Source organism: Budorcas taxicolor, chromosome 5, assembly GCF_023091745.1.
Source record: "Budorcas taxicolor isolate Tak-1 chromosome 5, Takin1.1, whole genome shotgun sequence".
NCBI lineage: Eukaryota > Metazoa > Chordata > Mammalia > Artiodactyla > Bovidae > Budorcas > Budorcas taxicolor.
Genome location: NC_068914.1, coordinates 120,135,697 through 120,155,432, shown reverse-complemented (window position 1 = coordinate 120,155,432; position 19,736 = coordinate 120,135,697). Strand labels below are relative to the sequence as shown.

At 36.9% G+C, this 19,736-nt stretch overlaps 1 protein-coding gene across 1 annotated transcript in view; it reads right to left on the bottom strand.

Moving 5' to 3' along the window:
• Positions 1–18,511: 18,511 nt before the first annotated feature.
• SYT10 (synaptotagmin 10) overlaps positions 18,512–19,736 on the bottom strand; it is a 113,572-nt gene continuing 112,347 nt past the window's right edge. The window contains exon 7 of the mRNA XM_052640762.1: positions 18,512–18,583. Coding sequence (XP_052496722.1) covers positions 18,512–18,583 — 72 coding nt within the window. The remainder of the gene's footprint in view (positions 18,584–19,736) is intronic.

The following is a 19,736-nucleotide window of genomic DNA, read 5'->3' as shown; positions in this document are numbered from 1 at the left end:
TATTATATAACTTTTATGTGCTCTGCTCTTGGATCACTATCTCCTGCCTTTCCAGACCATTCATATTATTACTATTTCATTAACGTTTTGCTCCTATAGTTCTGAAACTGAACATGTCTGGAGAAAAAAACATACCCACATTCACTGTTTCTATTAAATTCATGCCACAAACTTAAAGGTAGTCCCTTAATTATGCCTAGTAATCAGTACATTTTACTAGGTTGCTCAACCCTACACTATCCTTGAAGATTTTCTCACATCTTCCATTCTCAGACTTCCCTGTGGCCTTCTCTCTCAGCTGACACCCTTGCTTTCTTATTCACTGAGAATACTGAAATTCAAGGGAGAATTTTCCCAGATACCAGCACCACATCTACCAACTGACCATCACCTGTAGCTAAAAGATCTGACAGCAAATTGAGCTACTTGTGCTCCTACCTAAATTTCCTGTGCTCCAAAACGTTCATGGGTATATTAAACCTCTACTCATGTAGAGTCATTGCTTTAGGAATTCTATATCCCTCCTGTGTATTATGTTTTCTTTTTTTACACTATTATTCTCAACAGTACACATACATGATGTTTCCTCCCCACCCTATCCCCCCACCAACTATGAGAATCTGGAGGCTTCTAAACCAATTATCAAGATTTATAAAGTGCAGATAAGAGGGCTCACGGCCAAAATCAGAATCATATCAATGGAAAAAATACTTTTTAAATGAGATATTATTACTGTTGTTTAGTCACTAAGTCACGTTTGACTCTTTTGCAGTCCCATGGCTGGTAGCACACCAGGATCTTCTGTCCATGGGACTTCCAAGTCAAGAATACTGGAGTAGGCTGCCATTTCCTTTTCCAGAAGATCTTCCCAACCCAGGGATCAAACTCGTGTCTCCTGCATTGGCAGACAGATTCTATACCTCTGAGCCACCTGAGAAGCCTGAAATATTTTTAGTAGGAGTCTATGCTCTTTCTCTTCCTTTCTTTGCTCTTTTACTGTCAGGTCAGGGTTGATTCAATATCTGAAGGGAGTTCCTCTTCTTTAACAAATTGATCCCCACATATTCCTGTCTAATCTTCTTAAAAATATTTACCCTATCCATTGTTATAGGTGTTAATGATCAGAATGATGTTGGTGAGAAAACTAGTATGTACTGATGTTCATAGTGATTTACATGTTGTAAGGATGACAGAAACATTAACTAATTGGTATATCAGGTAGATACAACTGATCTCAATATAGAGATGAGTAAAGGTCAAGAAAGTTTACACATCTTTGGTCTTGGTGATTTATCTACAGAGGCAAAAAAATCCAATTAGCTGTATTTTTAGTGTTAAACTGAAAAAGCATCAGGTTGCTTATACTTCTAGCTTAAGGGCCAAAGATCTAGATTTGAGGCCCAGTTCCACCATCTGCTATGTCACCTTGGGATTTCTTGTAATTTCTTTTAACCACAATTGCCATCTTTGTTAAATGGGAGTGATAAAACCCACATGACTTGGAAAAGAATCAAGAAAGAGCAAATGTGAAAGTATTTTAAAATTGTATACGGACTTCCCTGGTGGTATAGTGGTTAACAATCTGCCTTGCAATGCAAGGGATGCAGATTCATTCTCTGGTTTGGGAACTGAGATCCCACATGCCATGAGGCAACTAAGCCTGCATGCCAAACTAGACAGCCCTCAAGCCTAGTGAAAGATCCCAAGTGCCTCAACAAATGTCCCATGTGCTACAACTGAGATCCAACACAGTTACATTTTTTAAAAGTTTAAATATTAGATTTTGTATTTCATGATATGTAGAGAATAAAATCTCAGAGTTAAGAATGAGTTTACCTTGTGTTCAAAGCTGTGCTCCACTATTGAAAAAAAAAATCACCTAATTCTTGACTCTAGCTTGTAATTACTTTTGCTAGTTAAGGTACCTCTATAGCTTTCAACATGCTTCTCTCTTTTTATTCACTAATTTAAGGGGTTAGGTTCATGGGAGTGTGATCAATCCCTCTAGAACTTGTGTAATTAGGTGACCTGTTTGTGTTCTCAAATATAATTCTTTTTAAAAAATTAATTTATTTGTTTTAATTGCAAAATAATTACAATATTGTGCTGATTTTTGGCATACATCAACATGAATTGGCCACAGGTATACATGTGTTCCCTCAATCCTGAAACTCCTCCCACCTCCCTCCCCACCGTATTCTTCTGGGTTGTCTCAGAACCCTGACTTTGGGTGCCCTGATTCATGGATGAAACTTGTACTGGTCATCTAGCTTACATATGGTAATGTACATGTTTCAGTGCTATTTTCTCATATCATCCCATCCTCACCTTATCCCACTGAGTCAAAAAGTCTGTTCTTTACCTCTGTGTCTCCTTTGCTGCCCTGCGTGTAGGATTGTCAGTATCATCTTTCTAAATTCCATATATATGTGTCAATATACAGTATTTGTCTTTCTCTTTCTGGCTTAGTTTATTCTGTATAACAGGCTCCAGGTTATTCCACCTCATTAGAACTGACTCAGATGAGTCCCTTTATATAGCTAAGTAATAGTCCCCTGTGTATACGTGCAACTACTTCTTTATCCATTCAACTGCTGATGAACATCTACGTCGCTTCCATGTCCTAGCTATTGTAAATAGTGCTGCAACGAATATTAGGGTACACGTGTCTCTTTCAATTATGGTTTCTTCAGAGAATATGCCCAGCAATGGGAGTGCTGGGTTATACGGCACTAAGCACAGGCGGCCGCAGCCGGCGCACTAAGCACCGAGAGGAGGTACCCCGCGACTGAGGCCAGGGGTGGCACCCGACCCCTTGGGGCAGCGTCCAGGAGGAGCAACCCCACATCCAAGAGTGGTGGCTGCATGGGCGCAGGAGGGCCTAGAGGAGCCATCACACATTGAAGGTCAAGAAGCAGGGGGGGAGAGACACCCCTCATCCAAGGTAAGAAGCAGCGGCTGCACTTTGCTGGAGCAACCATGAAGAGATACCCCACGCCAAAGGTAAGAGAAACCCAAGTAAGATGGTAGGTGTTGCAGAGGGCATCAAGGGCAGACACACTGAAACCTAACTCACAGAAAACTAGTCAATCTAATGACACTAGGACTACAGCCTTGTCTAACTCAATGAAACTAAGCCATGCCCACGTGTCAAACCAAGATGGGCAGGTCATGGTGGAGAGGTCTGACAGAATGTGATCCACTGGAGAAGGGAATGGCAAACCACTTCAGTATTCTTGCCTTGAGAACCCAATGAACAGTATGAAAAGGCAAAGTGATAGGATACTGAAAGAGAAACTCCCCAGGTCAGTAGTTTCCCAATATGCCACTGGAGATCAGTGGAGAAATAACTCCAGAAAGAATGAAGGGATGGAGCCAAAGTAAAAACAATACCCAGTTGTGGATGTGACTGGTGATAGAAGCAAAGTCTGATGCTGTAAAGAACAATATTGCATAGGAACCTGGAACATCAGGTCCATGAATCAAGGCAAGTTGGAAGCGGTCATACAAGAGATGGCAAGAGTAAACATCAACATTCTAGGGATAACTGAACTAAAATAGACTGGAATGGGTGAATTTAAATCAGATGACCATTATATCTACTACTGCGGGTAGGAATCCCTCAGAAGAAATGGAATAGCCATCATGGTCAACAAAAGAGTCTGAAATGCAGTACTTGGATGCAATCTCAAAAATGACAGAATCATCTCTGTTCGTCTCCAAGGCAAACCATTCAATATCACAGTTATCCAAGTCTATGCCCCAACCAGTAACACTGAAGAAGCTGAAGTTGAACGGTTCTATGAAGACCTATGAGACCATTTAGAACTAACACCACAAAAAGATGTCCTTTTCATTACAGGGGACTGGAATGCAAAAGTAGGAAGTCAAGAAACACCTGGAGTAACAAGCAAATTTGGCCTTGGAATGCGGAATGAAGCAGGGCAAAGACTAATAGAGTTTTGCCAAGAAAAAACACTGGTCATAGCAAACACCCTCTTCCAACAACACAAGAGAAGACTCTACACATGGATATCAACAGATGGTAAACACCAAAATCAGATTGATTATATTCTTTGCAGCCAAAGATGGAGAAACTCTACAGTCAACAAAAACAAGACCAGGAGCTGACTGTGGCTCAGATCATGAACTCCTTATTGCCAAATTCAGACTTAAATTGAAGAAAGTAGGGAAAACTGTTAGACCATTCAGGTATGACCAAAATCAAATCCCTTATGATTATACAGTAGAAGTGAGAAATAGATTTAAGGGGCTAGATCTGATAGATAGAGTGCCTGATGAACTATGGACTGAGGTTCATGACATTGTACAGGAGACAGGGATCAAGACCATCCCCAGGGAAAAGAAATGTCAAAAAGCAAATTGGCTGTCTGGGGAGGCCTTACAAAAAGCTGTGAAAAGAAGAGAGGCGAAAAGCAAAGGAGAAAAGGAAAGATATAAGCATCTGAATGCAGAGTTCCAAAGAACAGCAAGAAGAGATAAGAAAGACTTCTTCAGCGATCAATGCAAAGAAATAGAGGAAAACAACAGAATGGGAAAGACTAGAGATCTCTTCAAGAAAAACAGAGATACCAAGGGAACATTTCATGCAAAGATGGGCTCGATAAAGGACAGAAATGGTATGGACCTAACAGAAGCAGAAGATATTAAGAAGAGATGGCAAGAATATACAAAAGAATTGTACAAAAAAAGATCTTCACGGCCTGGATAATCACGACGGTGTGATCACTCATCTAGAGCCAGACATCCTGGAATGTGAAGTCAAATGGGCCTTAGGAAGCATAACTACAAACAAAGCTAGTGGAGGTGATGGAATTCCAGTGGAGCTATTTCAAATCCTGAAAGATGATGCTGTGGAAGTGGTGCACTCAATATGCCAGCAAATTTGGAAAACTCAGCAGTGGCCACAGGACTGGAAAAGTCAGTTTTCATTCCAATCCCAAAGAAAGGCAATGCCAAAGAATGCTCAAACTACCGCACAATTGCACTCATCTCACATGCTAGTAAAGTAATGCTCGAAATTCTTCAAGCCAGGCCTCAGCAATACATGAACCGTGCACTTCCATATGTTCAAGCTGGTTTTAGAAAAGGCAGAGGAACCAGAGATCAAATTGCCAACATCTGCTGGATCATGGAAAAAGCAAGAGAGTCCCAGAAAAACATTTCTTTCTGCTTTATTGACTATGCCAAAGCCTTTGACTGTGTGGATCACAATAAACTGTGGAAAATTCTGAGAGAGATGGGAATACCAGACCACTTGACCCGCCTCTTGAGAAATCTGTATGCAGTTCAGGAAGCAACAGTTAGAACTGGACATGGAACAGCAGACTGGTTCCAAATAGGAAAAGGAGTCCGTCAAGGCTGTATATTGTCACCCTGCTTATTTAATTTATATGCAGAGTACTTCATGAGAAACACTGGACTGGAAGAAACACAAGCTGGGATTAAGATTGCCAGGAGAAATATCCATAACCTCAGATATGCAGATGACACCACCCTTATGGCAGAAAGTGAAGAGGAACTAAAGAGCCTCTTGATGAAAGCGAAAGAGGAGAGTGAAAAAGTATGCTCAAAGCTCAACATTCAGAAAATGAAGATCATGGCATCCGGTCCCATAACCTCATGGGAAATAAATGGGGAAAAAGTAGAAACAATGTCAGACTTTATTTTGGGGGGCTCCAAAATCACTGCAGATTGTGACTGCAGCCATGAAATTAAAAGACGCTTACTCCTCGGAAGGAAAGGTATGACCAAACTAGATAGTATATTCAAAAGCAGAGACATTACTTTGCCGACTAAGGTCCGTCTAGTCAAGGCTATGGTTTTTCCACTGGTCATGTATGGATGTGAGAGTTGGACTGTGAAGAAGGCTGAGCGCTGAAGAATTGATGCTTTTGAACTGAGGTGTTGGAGAAGACTCTTGAGAGTCCCTTGGACTGCAAGGAGATCCAATCAGTCCATTCTGAAGGAGATCAACCCTGGGATTTCTTTGGAAGGAATGATGCTAAAGCTGAAACTCCAGTACTTTGGCCACCTCATGCGAAGAGCTGACTCTTTGGAAAAGACTTTGATGCTGGGAGGGATTGGTGGAGTGAGAAAAAGGGGACGACAGACGATGAGAAGGCTGGATGGCATCACTGACTCTATGGACATGAGTCTGAGTGCACTCCGGGAGGTGGTGATAGACAGGGAGGCCTGGCGTGCTGTGATTCATGGGGTTGCAAAGAGTCGGACATGACTGAGCGACTGAACTGAACTGAACGGAATGGCAGTTCTAGTCCCAGATTTTTTTTTCATGTTGATGTACGGCAAAACCAATACAATATTGTAAAATATTCCCAGATTTTTAAAGGAATCTCCACGCTTTTCTCCATAGTGTTTGTACCAGTCTACATTCCCACCAACAGTGCAACAGTGTTCCCTTTTCTCTACACCCTTTTCAGCCTTGTTGTTTGTAACCTTTTGATGATGGCCATTCTGAAAGGTGTTAGATGATACCTCACTGTGGTTTTGATTTGCATTTCTCCTAAAGAAATGCAAAAAAGCAAAATGGCTGTCTCAGGAGTCCTTACAAATACCTGTGAAAAGAAGGGAAGTGAAAAGCAAAGGAGAAAAGAAAAGATATAAGCATCTGAATGCAGAGTTCCAAGGAATAGCAAGGAAACATATGAAAGCCTTCCTCAGCGATCAATGCAAAGAAATACAGGGAAACAACAGAATGGAAAAGACTAGAGATCTCTTCAAGAAAATTAGAGATACCAAGGGAACATTTCATGCAAAGAGGACTCAATAAAAGACAGAAACTGTATGGACTTAACAGAAGCAGAAGGTATTAAGAGGTGGCAAGAATACACAGAAGAACTGTACAAAAAAGATCTTCATGACCGAGATAATCACGATGGTGTGATCACTCACCTAGAGCCAGACATCCTGGAATGCAAAGTCAAGTGGGCCTTAAAAAGCGTCACTACAAACAAAGCTAGTGGAGGTGATGGAATTCCAGTTGAGCTATTTCAAATCATGAACGATGATGCTGTGAAAGTGCTGCACTCAATATGCCAGAAAATTTGGAAAACTCAGCAGTGGTCACAGGACTGGAAAAGGTCAGTATTCATTCCAATCCCTAAGAAAGGCAATGCCAAGTAATTCACAAACGACTGCACAATTGCACTCATCTCACATGCTAGCAAAGTAATGTTCAATATTCTTCAAGCCAGGCTTCATCAGTATGTAAACTGTGAACTTGCAGATGTTTGAGTTGGATTTAGAAAAGGCAAAGGAACCAGACATCAAATTGCCAACATCCGCTAGATCATCAAAAAAGTAAGAGAGTTCCTGAAAAATATCTATTTCTGCTTTATTGACTATGCGAAAGCCTTTGACTCTGTGGATCATAATGAACTGGAAAATTCTTCAAAACATGGGAATACCAGACCACCTGACCTTCCCCCTCAGAAATCTGTATGGAAGATTTCTGAGGGGGAAGTTCTGGAAGCAACAGTTAGAACTGGACATGGAAAAACAGACTGGTTCCAAATTTGGAAAGTAGTATGTCAGGGCTGTAAACTGTCACCTCGCTTATATAAATTATATGCAGAGTACATCATGAGAAATGCTGGACTGGATGAAGCACAAGGTGGAGTCAAGATTTATGGGAGAAATATCAATAACCTCAGATATGCAGTTACCTCTGCCACACTTATGGCAGAAAGTGAAGAACTAAACAGCCTCTTGATGAAAGTGAAAGAAGAGAGTGAAAAAGTTGGCTTAAAGCTCAACATTCAGAAAACTAAGATCATGCATCTGGTCCCATCACTTCATGGCAAATATATAGGGAAACAATGGAAACAGTGAAAGACTTTATTTTTCTGGGCTCCAAAATCACTGCAGATGGTGATTGCAGCCATGAAATTAAAAGATACTTACTCCTTGGAAGGAAAGTTATGACCAACCTAGACAGCATATTAAAAAGCAGAGATATTACTTTGTCAATAAAGATCCATCTAGTGGAGGCTATGGTTTTTCCAGTAGTCATGTATAGATGTGAGTTGGACTATAAAGAAAGCTGAATGCCAAAGAATTGATGCTTTTGAACTGTGGTGTTGGAGAAGACTCTTGAGAGTCCCTTGGACTGCAAGGAGATCCAACCAGTCCATCCTAAAAGAAATCAGTCCTGGGTGTTCATTGGAAGGACTGATGTTGAAGCTGAAACTCCAATATTTTGTCCACCTGATGTGAAGAGCTGACTCATTTGTAAAGACCCTGATGTTGGGAAAGATTGAAGGCCGGAGGAGAAGTGGACAACAGAGGATGAGATGGTTGATGGCATCACTGACTCAATGGACCTGAGTTTGGGCAAACTCTGGGAGTTGGTGATGGACAATGAGGCCTGGCATGCTGTGGTTCATGGGGTCGCAAAGAGTCGGGCACGACTGAGCGACTGAACTGACTGACTGACTGACTGATGCTGGGAAAGATTGAAGGTGGATGGAGAAGGGGATGACAGAGGAGAAGATGGTTGGATGGCATCACTGACTCAATGCACATGTGTTTGAGTAAACTCTGGGAGTTGCTGATGGACAAGGAGTCTCAGCATGCTGCAGTCCATGGGGTCGCAGAGTTGGACACGACCGAGAGACTGAATTGAACTGAAGTGAATAATGGTGTTGTTGAGCATCTTTTCATGTGTTTATCAGCTATCTGTATGATTATTTATTAGTTTCTTTTCTTTTTGGTTTAAGTTCCTGTCACTGACTCAATTCTAGTGACTCAAGGCTAAAACGGTACAATTTTCAGTCATATATGTTCTGAAAATAATAAAAAACAAATAAGCTTTACCCCCACACACAAATATTGCTCATGAAATGCATACAAGCTAAACAATTAGACTCGTTAAGTGGATTCATAGTAGGAATTGACTCCATCTACATAATTTATACTTGTAGGTGGAAATCTGGATGATATTTTTTTCATTTGAAGGAAAACTGAGTTTAAAAAAACATGTAAACTGTTGTGTGTTTTTGTAGTTACTGTTCAGATTTTTGGTTTAATTTTCTGTAGACATTAATGGATATATTGTCCCTTGTTCTATATTAATTTATGAAAGTGGATAGTTTTGAAACTGTCCAAACCCAGCACAAAAATTAGTTAAAATATAACGGTTTATCCATAAAATGGATGCCTTCAAATTCGTTTAGAAACACTGGCAGTGACAGCACAAAATGATCTAGAACATTGTCAACATAATATCTCATGCTTTATAATAAAAACATGGTGACTTTTTGCCGGGAGCCAGCATGGGAGATCCTACCCATGACAAGGTCATTCAGAGAGGCCTGATGGGCAAGGCGAGTCAGGTCTCAAGGGGTCCTCTGTCTGAACATCTACCCCGAAACCAAAATCTGTCTGTTTACTGTCTGCTATACTATACTCTTCTGACATTACCACCTTTTCTCTGGAAATAGTTAATTCAGAGCTCCAGTTAACAATCTCCTGCATATAAAAAGAATGTCTCAGCTTAAAACCCCTTTGATGGCTTTCTAACCTATCTGACCGATCTGCTTTACAACTTGTGGATTGTTTACAGCCCCCGACTGTGAGAGGCACAAAGCTCAAAACATCTTAAAGATACAGAGCCTTTTCTAAAAAGCTAAAAATTATATTGGTGACGAGTTTCACTGTTGAGTCAATGACTGCTGCCCGGCCTCCATATTCTTTATCTTTTAGGCACCTGAAGGATATTAATCAATGTAATTGGGATACAGAAAAGGGAATATAGTAGTTTTGATGTTAGCAACACTAGACTTTTGAGTTAATTACTTTTCTCTTTGTTATAAATCACTGTACTTCCTTCATTGTTATAAATTGTTGCGTCTTTGCTATGTAAGAATGTAACTTTATTTAGTGCTTTCTGAGAGTGGCAGCAGACTTTGGGAAGAACAACACTTTTAAGACAAATAAGTCTTCTGGTTGACAAACCCTTATCAGAAAAGGGCCGTAAAATGTTAATTGGCCTTCTGGCCAGAAGATGATGTAAATCACCTAAGACTTGTGTATACAACTAGGTATGCACAGAGAAAGCCTGGTCTCGATAAGAGGGCCACTGATGCTGCATAATTTTATATTATCCATTAATCTCTATATACAAAAAAAGGTATAAAAGGCCTTTACAACAATAGAGGATGGGCCAGTCACTGGAAGGGCTGGTTTCCCCCATGTCTTCTTTACTCTATTTTATGGCTGAATTCCCATCTGGGGCGTGGAGGCTCACCATGTCTACTTACTTGCCCCGGCTTTTAAGATCCATGTGAGAGGGAGCCCCAGGTGGGGCACCCCCCGCTATTCAAGAGGACACCGGTGGCCTAACGTAGATGGAGCAAGTTCCTTGTCTTGGAACTTTATTGGTTTTCCACGTAAACCAAGTTATTCAGCCTCTTTTCTCCACTAAATTTTCCTACTATACTATTTCTTCTTAATTTCTTTTATATTTCTAAATAAATAAGTTTTCCTCACCATGCCATCCCTGTTTCAAATTACCCTGGATCCACCGGGGCTGGACCCCAGCAACTTTTGATTGCACTTTTAATTTCTCATATATTTTACTATATATTTTTCACTTGTATAGCTTGTATAAACTGCCTTTACAGATTATAATCTAGTATTAAATGCCTTCAGCTCTGCAGAATGGAAATTAATTTGAGATGTGGTCATATGAAGAATATGTCTACATTAAGGGGGAAAAAAGCCTCTAAAATTGAATGAGGAAGTTAATTTCAACAAAAGAATGAGGAAATATTAAGCAATAAAATTCAAATTTCCAATCAAAATTTATGAAAAATGATGAATACCACCTGATTAAAAAAGAAATAAAATTAAAACAATGATGAAATATCATTTAGTTGTGTTTAAATTGGCAAAGCTTCAAGTAATAATTACATCATGTATTGACAAGGTTAACTGGAAATTCTCTTATATTGTTAGTGGAAATATAAATTGTAATTCAGTCCAAAAGTAAATATAAAAACTTCCTGGGAAGACATTTAGAAACACAAAATATCTTTAAGAGTGGCCATTTGACAAAGTTTTGTTTTTAAACAAAACCAGATATGGAACATTTGGTTTATAATTTCCTTTGAGTCAGTGCTGTGTTGATTGCCTAAAATTTGTTGCTATATGTACATTCCTTATGAAAATATTACTTATGAAAATATGAAGTAAAGAGAAACAAAACAACTGGTATTCCCCAACTACTAGATCATCTGATAATGTATTTATAGGGATATTTTGCAGATGAAACAAATGTAGCTAGTACGTATAAATGACATTTACCTCCTGATTCATGTTTTTTTCATTATTCCATATGGAAATAATCCAAGATCTTAAGTTCATAATTTTATTAAAATAATGATATGAATTAAGTGAGGTTTTAAAGACATTAAGTTGCTTCAGCTACTGGATTATTGATAAATTAATTACTCTGCTCTCTAATGAATGCCAAAAATAATGACTGTTAAAGAAAGACAGCAATTTAAAGGTCTCAAAAATAAATCTGAAAAAGATATTTTCTTCAATATCAAGAAAAAATAATTTCTAATCACTTTATTTTTCAAAATACATATGAAACAATAAAATTATATTTCAAGTGCTTTTCCATTTTCTTTTATAAAAGTAATCATAGACTTTACAACAGCTTTGAGGTTTCATTGTTTCATAATTCATCTGAACCTGACAAATATGTTCACACATTTTAAAGAAGACATTGTAAAAGTACTGAACTATGTAACATCTTTTAAAGGTGGTTGCAAAACATTTGTTCTAAGTAATACAATTATATGTTAAGTTTCACAAATGGCTGGTTACCATATACAAAAGCCAGAAACATGAATTTCAAAAGATTTTAAAATTTTTGTTCTATTATACAGACTCAGAGAAATCTATTTGAACAATAGCTACATATTATATCACAAACTTCAGTTAAAAAGCCACCACATCAACAATGACTGAAGGATACAAAAAATGTCAAATATAATGGATATAAATTATTCAATGACATATATGAAATGAAGAAGTTTCATGTCTTCTGCCAGCTTAGAATAACTGGCAAATTATCTTGGACTGCTCATTAGTGGAATCATTGTATTTACAATGTGAGAAATTTATTTTCTATATTGACTACTTCATTCTTCAATGAAGATCTCACTTCATGTGTTCCAAAATTTATCTAGATTTTGCAGATGAACCCAATTATTTCTCTCAGTTGGAAAAGTCCAAAAAGTTAATGCAAATTTGAGTTGAATGTTTTGTTTATAAAAATTTTAAATGTAAATATCTTGTATTTTAGAGTTGGTCTACCTGCTTCTTTCTTATGCTGTGATAGAAGCTATTCACACTGGGGATTACTATGCTTCTCTATGGAAAGCTTAAAGGGTCTTTTAAGAGGAAAAAAAACACAAAAATATATATAATAAAATTAGCAAAGTGATCTATATGGATACAAATAGAATAAACCATGCAGTTTTCATGGGGAATGATTCTTTGACCAGTTTGTATATAGCCTTAGGTTGTTTTTTTAGGTTCACAAACTTTATTCTATAGCAAAGTCATAGTCAAATATAATTCTGTATGGATGTTTAGGTTGGGAAAATAATAAAACAATTTTGAAAAGATAACAAAAATGAAAATCCAATGCATTAACTTTTCAGCATTGGGAATTATTTCTCTGAACAATTTTTGACTCATTTTTATAATGTGCACTGTTATCCCATACATTGTTTTTGAGGAAACACAATTATGATCTCAAAAATTGAAATTCAGCATCCCATACAGTTAATAGATTCTGCGTATAGCTGATGCAACTCATAACAAAATTTCTGAAGACAGTGGTCCATTTTTATCCTTTTATGACAAAATCAGGCATAGTTTGTTCTTTGGAGAGGGCATTCATGACCCAGTTGAGCTTAAAAGAAATCACTGTCAATTTGAGGTTAAAACATTTCCATGCAATTACTGTTTGCACATTTAGATCCATTGAATACAAGTCATTTCCAGTGTTTCAGAATAAACAAAATAGGATTAGTGTAATCAAGTGTTCTTATAAGAGTGTATTTAAATCATTTCAAGCATGAAGAAGCCTATCTTCTCCTTTATATCTTCTACTTATTTTTCAGTCACTATTTCTAATATCCAAAATGTTTGCATTCAATAAATCCTTAAGCCCCACCTCAGCCCTTTATACTTTCTTTTTAAGGTCATGATATCATGATACTATTACGACCGAGGATGAGATGGCTGGATGGCATCACGGACTCGATGGACGTGAGTCTGAGTGAACTCCGGGAGATGATGATGGACAGGGAGGCCCGGCGTGCTGCGATTCATGGGTTCGCAAAGAGTCGGACACGACTGAGCGACTGAACTGAACTGAACTGAACTGAACTGATTATGCTATTAAATCAAACCCTGGTTACCAATTTTCATGATGAACAAACTTGTAATAAAAACATGTTTTTGTCTTGATGAGAAAACACCTGACCTGAGAACAAGTTCCTGTGGCTCAAATGTACATCTTTTTGATTAATTGTTATTGACAGATGGCAAGTATTACCAACGCATCTTTTATTAAATTACTATTCACTTAACATATGATTGAGCAAATACAGGAAAAGTTATTTTTTATTTTTTTATTTTTTTAATTTTAAAATCTTTAATTCTTACATGTGTTCCCAAACATGAAACCCCCTCCCACCTCCCTCCCCATAACATCTCTGTGGGTCATCCCCATGCACCAGCCCCAAGCATGCTGTATCCTGCGTCAGACATAGACTGGCAATTCAATTCTTACATGATAGTATACATGATAGAATGCCATTCTCCCAAATCAATTAATAATAAAGAGAATTCTTACCTAAGAAATTACCACTGAATAACATATGGGAAACGTTAGCGCTCTTTTGCATATAAAATATGCATTCACTATTTTCTTTTAAATAATGGGTCTTAGTAGGTTCAGATGAATCATATCCTGAGCCACATCTTCTAGTAAGTATTAAAATGCTGTATCATGGGTTTTTTGAATAGTATTAGAGAATTTTCTTTCTCCTAAAAGTTAAATTACAAAAGTGGTTTTAATTTTACATTCAATGTCTTTATTTCCATAAGCTTTAACATCTGAGTTTAATTGTCATTTAGCTAGATAGATTCTTAATTTAATTTACTTCACTTTCTATGCCTTTGTGTCATTTCTTATTGGCAGCAATCAATTCCTAGCCTACAAATTATAAATGCTTAAATCAATTAAAGTATATCAGAACAACCAGAGCTGCTTCAAGAACAGATTTGCTGGAAGACGATTTTCTTAAATCCTCATCAACTCTAAGTTTTCTTTCTTTTTTTAATTATCAGGTAATTAAATTATTTGGTCATGATTGCAACTAAGGTGGCAAAAAAATCATATGGAACTCTATTCCATGAAAATATATCTGAGAAAATATCAAGTATTCTTTTTAAAGAGGTAAAGAAATAGCCATGCTTTCAATGTTAAGATTTTGTGTCCCTTTATTTGCAACAGTCTCTGGCTCTTTTGATGACTCATTCTGAAATAAGTTATATTTTGTTTCATGGACAGTGAAAGTTGAGAAAGAAGTGAAAGTTTGGCTTTTTCATTTTTGAAGCAATTAATTATTAAATGGGAGCCTTTAAGGGATTGACAGCTTTTTATTGTATTGTGCAAATTTTAAAATAGCAAACATTACAGGAGAATAAGCACAAGTGTCAATTAAATGTCACAATCAGATAGATTCAAATATATATATTTTGTATCTAATACCTGAGTCAGTTATCAATCAGTTGTGAGCTCCCTGCAGTAACTAGAATGTACATAAACTCTCAAAAATTGCATAAGATAGTGGGTGCTTGGTTCTGTGTTCTGTCCCTAGTTCCCTGTCATTAGTCCTGATGAGCTTTTTAAATGAATTGTTAATGTATTAACATCATAAGTTTTATATGTAAAATAAAGTGCCAGAAATAGGACTGGCCTGACAAAAAATTTAAATGGTCAATAAAAATGTTAAGAAACTGTGGTTAAAAAAAGCATCAACTGTTCAGAATTTTGCAAGAGAATGATTATATACTCCACAAACATCTGTGCTTTTTTATACTCAATTTCCCCATTCGCCTGATTATTTAGTGTAAAATAAGCAAATGAATAAACAAAATAAAAATAAAAAACAAAAAGAACAGCAGTGTTGTTATGCTAACTAATCAACACGTTTCTTTTTCTTAGATTTATGTTTGGCAAGTCCCTGGAATTAGGTATCCATTATATACCTAAACTGCAACTTCATCATGCGTCAGTGCGGTTGTTAAAATGTGGTCTTTCACACAAATTAGTGGAGAATATCTGTAACAGCAAACCTTACTTTAAATATTGAAATGAAAAACATTCCATCTTTAATCATAAGTAAAAGAGGATAAGTTATGTTTGTATGGATGTGTGGCTGTGCAGAGTAGGATGTACTGTACTGAAAATCCTACGGTGGCTCAGACAGTGAAGAATCTGCCTGCAGTGCAGGAGACCTGGATTCAGTCTCTGGGTCAGGAAGAGTCCCTGGAGAAGGGAAAGGCAACCCACTCCAGTAATTTTGCGTGCAGAATTCCATGGACAGAGAAGCCTGGGGGGCTATAGTCAACGGGGTTACGAAGAGTCGGACATGACTGAGCAACTAATACTTTCACACCATTTTAAATCATGCATTTAAAATATGTTATGAATTTTCTCCCTTTAGTCTCTCAAGGACTAGCAAATGGCCAGTCCTGATATGTTTATTCTAGTCCCTAGGAAACAATAATTAAAAAAAAAAAATCTTAAACTTTTATTTTTATTTATTTATTTTTTAATCTTTAACTTTTAGTCTATAATAGCCATATTAAAGTCTCCTAGTTGGCTGGTTGTTTGTGTTTTTTACTGTAAACATTGACTATTTCTACATAGGAAGCAAAGAAAAGCATGAATAAAAATCCTTAAGTATGTTTTAGGTGAAAAAAATTATTATACTAAGGAAATATAGTTACTAATCAATTGTAAGTTGCAGCTATGCCTATAAACAATTGTCTCTGAACATGTTATTTTTATTAAGAGTCTTCTCATTTGACAATTTTATTTTCCAATAAAACAAAGAATTACAAAATAGAAGTGTAAATTTATATTTTAAAAAATAAAATAAAATACTTAGGGTAAAAAAAAAAAAAAAACAACCAGAAGTGTCACCTTCAGTCATACTGTCTATAGCAAGTGGTTCTTTTAGGCTTGGTAAAGTTTCTTTAGTTTTAAACCAGAAAATGTTAGCCAGAAATACTTCTTTTCATTGGGATGCCATAAGTAGTTTTGAAAAATTTTAGGGAATTAGGTATAATTTTAAAATATTAATTTGTAAAATAGTTATATCTTAATTAAGGTAATGCCATCATATGAGAGGTGCCAACATACAAAATCTCAAAATCGAATCGCCAGTCTATGTCCGATGCAGGATACAGCATGCTTGGGGTTGGTGCACGGGGATGACCCAGAGGGATGTTGTGGGGAGGGAGGTGGGAGGGGGGTTCATGTTTGGGAACACATGTACACCCGTGGTGGATTCATGTCATCTATGGCAAAACCAATACAGTATTGTAAAGTAAAATAAAGTAAAAATAAAAAATTTAAAAGAAAAAGAAACCTAATTTTAATATTTAGAAATAAGGGATTTTACTAAAATCAAAATTTTGCAATTGCTGATAAAATCTTCTCATTCTGATGAATCCATTTTTATAGCCTAACTGCAGATTTTCTTGCTTTTTGGTTCTTCGGTGGGGCGGGGTGGGGGGCAGAGAAGATTGGGATTTAACCTTCTATCTTTGGATAAGCCTGAAACATGCACAATACACATCTCAAAAGTAAGGTTAGGGTAGTTCAAAATAGATACTTTCTAATAGGGCCCAGAAACACGACAATAAAAAGTTGACATGATTTAAAGGAAAGTTCTGCAAAAACATTTGCATTGTTTTTACGACTAGCGGCCTGATTCTTGATTCTTATGAGGGCAACTGCTGCTGCTAAGTCGCTTCAGTCGTGTCCAACTCTGTGCGACCCCAGAGACGGCAGCCCACCAGGCTCCCCCGACCCTGGGACTCTCCAGGCAAGAATACTGGAGTGGGTTGCCATTTCCTTCTCCAATGCGTGAAAGTGAAGTCGTTCAGTCGTGTCCGACTCTTCGCGACCCATGGACTGCAGCCCACCAGGCTCCTCCGTCCATGGGATTTTCCAGGCAAGAGTACTGGAGTGGGTTGCCATTGCCTTCTCCTTTGAGGGCAAAGCCTTTCACAAAAGACCGTGGGTCTGTGCCTTAAGAATTATTTGTTTTTTATTAGATGTTGAAGTTGAATTATTTATAATTTTATAATTTGCTGAAAAATAAGTAATTATTTTTCTTTAAGAAAATACCCATTTCTAAGATTAGATAAAAGATTAGCTTCTGTTTGAGTTTAAAGGTCACTATCACTGTGTACAATCCAAATGGCAATAAGCACAGAGATTTATTGTAACTTTGGTGTCAGTATGTCTATCAGGAATACAGGATCCATGTGATAACTTTATGTCACAAAATAAACATGTTGTAGTACTTGAGAACCTCATGAGTTCTGAATCTATTCATTTAGGAATACTAATGTTACATTTGAGAATATGAATAATAGAATTTTTAAAATATCAAACAGTGCTACAGATATTTGAACTAGTAACTTTAACACAGTATAAAATAGTAGCCCAAATGGCTCAATCTCCATTTTCCATCTACTAAATATTCTTAAATTCATACTCAGAGAGGATCTTCAAATTATAGAGCTTTCTCTATATCTTAAAGAATACGCTTGAAAGAAAAAGTTTAGAGTTTAGCAAAAACCAAACTTCACCAAGAAAAGATTTTGTTGAAAATGAAAGAATAAACAATAAATAAATTAATAAATTGTATTAATTTGATTATTTAATGCAGTGAGTAAAGCTCACATTTTCCATTAAGGTTTATATAGAACCATATACACAACTGAAAATGAACATAGTTTTAACAAAGTCAAAACCATACATGTGTGACATGTGCTACTTTATACAATAGCAGCATTAACTATATTTAATTTTAGATAAGTATGGATTATTTTTAAAAATGTATTATTTGCTTATTCATAGAATTTACAATTTATTAAAAACAGTTTTTCTGCTAATTGGCATATGACACAGATAATAAAATGCCTTATGTAAGTAAAGACCATTTGTATTCAAGTAAAATATATTAAGATGTTCAAAGTTAGTAAACAGACAATAAAGGCAAATAAAATTTACACAATATTTTGTTTGTTATCAGGATGTATTTCAAATGAAGAAATCAAATCTTCCACTTTTTTTTTCTGATTTGGTGAGTACATGGTCTTGGGTCCTCATTATAAAGGCGTTATTTTGGATGCATTATGGTGTGGAAGTTGGCTTGGGAGATGGACAAGATCCTTGACTATCAAAACTGGTCGCCCGGCCAGGTAACTGAAAGATAATAATTTTATAATGTCCAAAAAAATAATAAAGTGCGTAATTGCTGTTACCTTTTAATAGTGAATATTCACACCCATGATATGCTAATCTCTGAACAGAAGATATACATAACTCCCCATGACCTTCATAACTCACCTTCTCAGGTGGTGTGAGGGGACACAAACATCTCACAAAAATGTATGCAGACAGGGTTATCATTACCATCTTTCTAAATTCATGTCAATGTATGGCAAAACCAATACAGTATTGTAAAGTAAAATAAAAAATTTTTTAAAAATGTAAGCAGAGCATGGTATATAGATGACATGCAGGGAAACTACAGATTCACTTCACATTCTATCACAGACTATTAGCTTTTACTTCCTGATGGCTCAGATGGCAAAGAATCTGCCTCCAACGTAGGAGATCCAGGTTTGATCCCTGGGTTGGGAAGATCCCTGGCAAAGGGAATGGCTATCCACTCCAGTATTCTTGCTTGGAGAATTCCATGGACAGTGAAGCCTGGTGGGCTACAGTCCATGGGGTCACAAAGAATCGTGGGAAACAACTGAGCAACTAACACTTTCATTCTAAGGTTGGGTAAAAGCAAGAAGGTTCAAGACACAAGAAACTGCATTCCATTTGCTTTAAGGCAGGAGGTGATTTTTATAGAAGCAATTAATGAGAAGGACTGAGTTTGGAAAATAGGAGCCACAAGGGATAAAGAATAATTTCTTCTAGTCCATAAATATTATGTATATTTTAAAGGTTTAATTACAATAGAATAAACTTTTATATTCAGGTAGAAGTAGACAGATTTTCCAAGTGATGTTTTAGTCTCTTTCTTACCAGTTTACTCAGCTCTTGAGTAATTGTTCCCTTCTCATTTTAATCCCTGCTGTGGCAACAAAACACATAATTCCACACACAGCACTTTCCCATAATTTAAAATCCAGCCAGTTTTTAGATCTGTAGTCCCTATGTTCTGTTTGACCAGTGAATGCAGGTGCAGAAGTCAGAAAAAGTGAGCTATTTGCTGAAGAAAGTACCTCTGCATAATCTTTTCAGCCCTCTTGTCCTCTGCTAGTGAGCAACTAGAAAATTTTATCTGGGATCTTCTTCTGATGTTTATCCTTCCTATATAACCTACAATGACTGAAAAGTT